Genomic DNA, 6,000 nt, shown 5'->3' on the forward strand with positions numbered 1-6,000 from the left:
GTAGCAGGAAACGATTTGCTGGCAGACGGAAAAGGTCCTTAACAGGGGGATCCAGAACGTTGTCTTGTATATATCTATACTTAAAAATTTTTATTTTAATACAACTCTAATTATAATGGACCATAAATTTGAAAAAAATCAACACCTTTGTTTCTCAACTTTTGACATATTATCCTTGTTTAAATCTAGGGGACACATTGAGTGTGTATGGAACTCCGTCCTTACAGTTTGTGGAGAGAGCGTGGAATAAAACAAAGGTGTGGCTCATTATTAGCAAACTAAATCAAAAATATTTTAAATTATAAATAAATAAGAATTTGATAACTTTACAAAGTGTCTCAAAAATCAGTCATGTGACGTCATAAAAATAAGGGAGATGAGAGGAGGAGTGGGAAAGAAAATCCCTAAAAAAGAGATGATTAATCCCTCATTTTTTATGACGTCACATTGATTATTTTAAAATTTTTTTGTAAAGTTACAAGAACTTGGTTAATAAGAAGCATGTCTAGATTGCTAAGGTTATATGTGAGTTTGTGAAATATTTTTCAAAAGAAACATAATCTTAAATCCTTAACCCATTAGTGACAAACCGGCTTTTAACGCCAGGTTCCAGAAAATGCCAAAAAAAACGGTTTTCAGTTTCAGGATTGCATCATGCTCTCATGAGCCTACCCTTTACTGCGCTGTTTTTCAATTCCCCCCAGAGAGAAGCGTTTCTATCTATTAGGTCGGCCACAATCTTTCATCGAAAATGGGTGAACCAAAAAAAAACAAGGTGATTTAAAATACCCCTTCTAACTTTTTTGTTTATGAAGTAAAGTAAGTGATTTTTTTCGTGAAATTAAAAGTTTATTGGCAACTACATTCATTTGTGAAATCGTTTTATTCAAATTATTATTTTTTATATGATTTTTTTATCGTTTAATTATGTTCTATATAACTCCGGTTCGGCATGAGTAAAAATACCCGCTAGTTTTATTGCCCTGCTCAGCGTGAGTAAAAATACCCGGTTTTAACTTTTCAACCATTAGATATATTAGATATTCTTTTATCATTTATTATTCTCTTCAAATGTAAAAATTTCTATTATTTATTACATAAATATTTTTGAGGGGTGGGGGGGGGGGATATGTTTTTTTCTCTCAAAAAAAAACAATACTATTTTAAATTTTGATTATCTTGTCATAGCCCTACAGGATGGGGGCATAACACACGAAAATTCAATTATTATTACTTGTAAATATGATGGTTTTAGGCCATTTTCATTATCTTGTCATCGCCTTCAGGATGGGGGCGTAACTAACCAGTATTTTATGTAAATTTGATGGTTTCAGGCCATTTTGCTTATCTTGACATTTCCCCACAGGATGGGGGCGTAACTAACCAGTATTCTATGCAAATTTGATGGTTTTAGGCCATTTTTGTTATCTTGATATTACTGTATTATTCTATTCTTTTGTTTGTGATATTTTTAAAATACTTTAGGCCAAAGATATGTGATAAGTCTTTTCTAGTCTTTCCTTTATCAATAAAAATTATATTTTTTTATATATTTGTCAATTACTGATACTACTAGAATAGTTGCTACTCTATAATTCACTTTGGACGTTCAAAAATTACATTATCAATATCCCTCCCATTATTATCAATACAAATATTAGCAAAAGTTTTAAAACTTCCTCAAAATGGGCTTTTTTAACCAAAAACGGAGGCACCTATAGCCAAAATCTTAAATGTGATATAAATTGTTTTGTATGTTAGTTGTAGCTCTATCAATTACATGAGGTTATGTAGTTTTCAATTACAGATCGTATCAAAGTTCTAAAAAGTGTTCATCTCACTTTGGGCGTTCAAAAATTACATTTTTAACTTTTTGGGCCAAAAAACCGGGTATTTAGGTCGAAAACGGGCTTTAATGCCGGGGGAAAGCACCAAAAAACGCCAAAAACGGTTATTAATGCCGAAAGGTTTCTTTACTCGCGCCAAACCGGGTTTTCCTGCAACTTTCCTGTGCACGCCACTAGAGCAAAACAAAAAAATTGGAATTCCGTTTTTACCATTATAAGGCTTCCCTGAGATTTTCAGCTCGATCGGTCCATAAAAGTGGCGCTCGGCACTAATGGGTTAAATAAATGTTCTAACCATTTTAAACTTTTTAAAGGATAGCAGAATTTTTAACTCATAAATTGTTTTTATCTGATATGACACATTTAGAAAAAAAAGGTTTTTTTAAAGTCAAGTACTTTGCTAAAGTCAAATAACAAAATACATATAAAATATGAAAACAATTATATAAAAGCAATATTTTCATAGATTTACTTAGAATTTAAGTTTCAAAAGTTAATGTTTTTTTGGCTTTTGATGTTTGAATTGCTACAAATGAGCCACATCATCATCTCCAAAGGCTGAGAAAACAACGACGGCTCAATTTAATTTCATCTCCTTCGACGAATTGGTTCCGCACCTCCCCAAGTTCAGGGAGAACTTCCCCAACATCGAGCACTTTGAGTTCACCGAGACTAATATCTGTAGGATGAATCAGATTAATGCATTGGCTCTGGTCCAAGGGAAGTGGGACAATTCTTTAACATTAGATTTTATTATATGGATAGCATCTCTATAAGTATTTTACCCCCAAATCACTTACTGTTCTGGGAAATATCTAAAGTAAGTAAATATTATACCTTTAAATTATAGTGTCTAAAGATTTACTTAAATAACTACCCCCCCCCCTTTCCTCTTGGTATTTTTAAGGGGTAGGATTTTCTTCTAATGAGTCGAGGTGTAACCCATCCAACTACGAGATCTTAACAGATATATATATATATTGACTGAAGACTTCCTGTTCTTTAGTATGTAACTGATTGTTCATGTCATATTAAACTTGATATAACAAAGATTTTTAAATGAGGTTGTCTTAAAAGCAGTATTTTATTGTTCGCAAATATATTGATTTCCAAACAACCATACTTCTTTATAATTTATTCTACTATATATACTAGCGGAATGCCCCTACATGCTTCTAGGGGCACATTAGTCTTTGGAGGGTATTTGTAACCTATCCCAAGATAATTATAAACCTTACCAGGCTACAAGCTACACTGTAAAGGAGAACCTTATCGGTTAAGCCATTAGTGAGATAATTTGGTACAAACAGTTATACATTTTGTTACTTTTATATAAGGATATTTAGTTAATAAATAATTTGAACCACTGAATCACTTAGGAATAACATCTCTTACAATAAATGAAGCTGGTAATCCTATTTATGGGAAGAATTGGAGACAGTATGCTATTTACAGGTAAATAATTTCAAGTTTCAATTTTCGATTATTAAAAGTAACAGAATGTCTATCTGTCCCTCTGTGTGTATCGAACGATCTCGCTAACATTAGATTAGAGATTCTTGTAAAATAAAGATTTTATCCCAAAAATTATTTGAAAGGTCGTCATATTGGGCCTTTCAATTCCTGATATATTAATATCCGTTTTGTTGGAGTATAAAATAATCATTAATAAGGATCATCTTTAAACCTCAAAATAATATTTTAATGTTTTAGGCTTGAACACTGGGGACTTTTATACATCAATAATACAGGTAACATAATTCTAGCTTCTTGTTTCTTTGTAGTGTTCCAAGAAAAACTAGCAGGGAGGAAGGGGACATTAAGCTGTTCTTTATACTAGTCCCCAAAGGTTTATAATAACATTTCTTTCAACCACTAATTATAATCTACAAATTTTGTGTAAAATCATCAGGGGCGTACATTTTATTCCGTCTAGATCCCTGCTAAAAGGGCTATTTGGAGCTACAATTATATATAATAAGCATTAGCGGGGAAATATTCCAAAGAGCAAACATTTTTTGCATTGGTTTTATTAATAAAGGATGCAGAATTAAACACTAATTTTGATACTATAGGAGTAACAGATGATGAAATCTTGACAGCCAATGAGACGTATGGAAGTCTAGGTGAGCTGGCCATCATGGCTCTGCCCAAGTCTAAGATCTTGTCCTTGGTGAAGAGGCTGGAGCTTGGTGAACTGACCAGAGAGATGACTGTCAATGAAGATTTCCTGGCAACTATTAAAGATCCAAATATCAAAGAGATCATTGCAAAGGAAAAGACAGATTCATTTATACTTTGTTTAGGAGCAAAACTTTTTTAGAATTTAAAGAATTAAAACTTTCTAGACCTTGAAGGGTGCCCATTCTTTGTGGTGTAAAAACTCTCTATATTAACCTTAATAAACCTTAACAACCCAACTTAACCTAACCTAACATATAAATTATATTTAGAAACAAATCTATTTTCACTATTTCTTTTTCTGTTACCCTTTCTTTTAAGTGCAATTGGATTTAAGACCATTAAATTAGGGCCTGTAAGACAAAATATATTTATTTGGCAATTTATTTTAAATGTAGACTTATCTATTTAAAAAAAAAATTCAGAGTCAATTTTAAGTCACTGACTGTAAGCACATAATGATAAAACTTTCGTTGTTTTTCCTATACTTAACTTTCTTTTCTACTTTGATTTTATCTGTTTCCAATCAACTCAGGAATCATTGGATTATGATCCCAAGAAGTCTGAGGGTGTGTTGAAGGAGAGGGCAAAGCTGCAGTCAATGATAGATTTGGGACATTCAGTTTTTCATAAGGTAAAATGATTAGTAGCATAGCTACTCAGTAACTCTATTATGTCTGCAAGAATGTATTTTATCGTATTCATTTGAATCCGGTGGATAGGAACCGGTTCTCATCCATACGAAAAAACTATGTCTAGCATCGTATTATATCAGCTTTCTACGAATATGAAAATGTACAATCATACGATTATATATCCGCGGAAAGCCGTTTATAATACGATGCGAGAAATAGCTATACTCGTATTCATTCGAATCCGGTGGATAGGAACCGGTTCTCATCCATGTCTAGCATCGTATTATATCAGCTTTCTACGAATATAAAAATATACGATTATAAAATTAAAACCAGTTACTTTAGCCCCGAGGTGCCGAAGGAACGGGCTAAAAAAAGCTGTTTATAATACGATGCGAGAAATAACTATTAACGTTAATGATAAACCCTATGTAAATAATCACCGAACCTTTCCAAATTAAATATTTTTACTTGATGTAATATCAGTGAATTAAACTGCTAATATTTGGTATGCTGTAGACCACTAACATCAGAATTCAATTAGCATTCAACGGTGGTTTCCCCTAAAGTGCCTGTTCGAGCACAGAAACCCCAACGGTTATTTTGAAATAAATTGAAAGGAAGGAAAATATTTTTTTTTTTCAATGGCGGGTTAGTTTAGGTTATATTGGGAGAAAAAAGAAGAAAAATACTGTTCTTTCCCCCCCCCCCCCCCACTTTATATCAAAAACGTGAAAGAAGTTACTGTACTAAGGGAAAGCACTATAAAAATAAACTATGTAACTAAATTTTATCCCATTTTCTATTTTAGTTTGGAAGACTGGAAGACGAGTGGAAATGTATTCTCCCTATTGTTATCCATAGAATTCTTACTCAATATCAAGATATCAAGAGCTATAAGAAGGAAGAATTAAACAAGCTAGAAGCTTCAATAATCATGAAATAAAGAAAATTAAAATCCTAAATAAGAAATCCTGTAAAATTATTTAATCCAAATTATATGAATAAATCTTATTTGTAAAATATTTTATAGCAATCGATATATTATTTCATGGATTTTGCACCATATTTTCATGTACTTTAATTAAGTGATGCTCGCAGCGGGCTAAGATAACGACACCACCCATCCACCTTCATCACCCCATCTTTTTCCCTGCTACTGGATGCACGAGCTGACCTATATAAGGCCCATGGTTGCAGCCTATATTAATGACAATTTTCCCCCTGTCATAATATCCACGTATTTTCTACATCCATTTTAAGAACGTCCATCAACAATGATAGGCCCTTGTCATGAGACATTTATAGGGCTGACCTAGAGCCAGAATATAGCTTTA

At 32.6% G+C, this 6,000-nt stretch overlaps 1 protein-coding gene across 1 annotated transcript in view; it reads left to right on the plus strand.

Moving 5' to 3' along the window:
- LOC145323010 (uncharacterized) overlaps positions 1–5,686 on the plus strand; it is a 35,805-nt gene extending 30,119 nt beyond the window's left edge. The window contains exons 19-25 of the mRNA XM_080165397.1: positions 190–257; positions 2,405–2,565; positions 3,225–3,302; positions 3,561–3,598; positions 3,923–4,155; positions 4,564–4,662; positions 5,475–5,686. Of these exons, the coding sequence (XP_080021523.1) occupies positions 190–257; positions 2,405–2,565; positions 3,225–3,302; positions 3,561–3,598; positions 3,923–4,155; positions 4,564–4,662; positions 5,475–5,609 (812 nt within the window). The 3' untranslated portion in view covers positions 5,610–5,686. The remainder of the gene's footprint in view (positions 1–189; positions 258–2,404; positions 2,566–3,224; positions 3,303–3,560; positions 3,599–3,922; positions 4,156–4,563; positions 4,663–5,474) is intronic.
- The last annotated feature ends 314 nt before the right edge of the window (positions 5,687–6,000 follow it).

Source organism: Acartia tonsa, chromosome 6, assembly GCF_053477335.1.
Source record: "Acartia tonsa isolate MP-2025a chromosome 6, ASM5347733v1, whole genome shotgun sequence".
NCBI lineage: Eukaryota > Metazoa > Arthropoda > Copepoda > Calanoida > Acartiidae > Acartia > Acartia tonsa.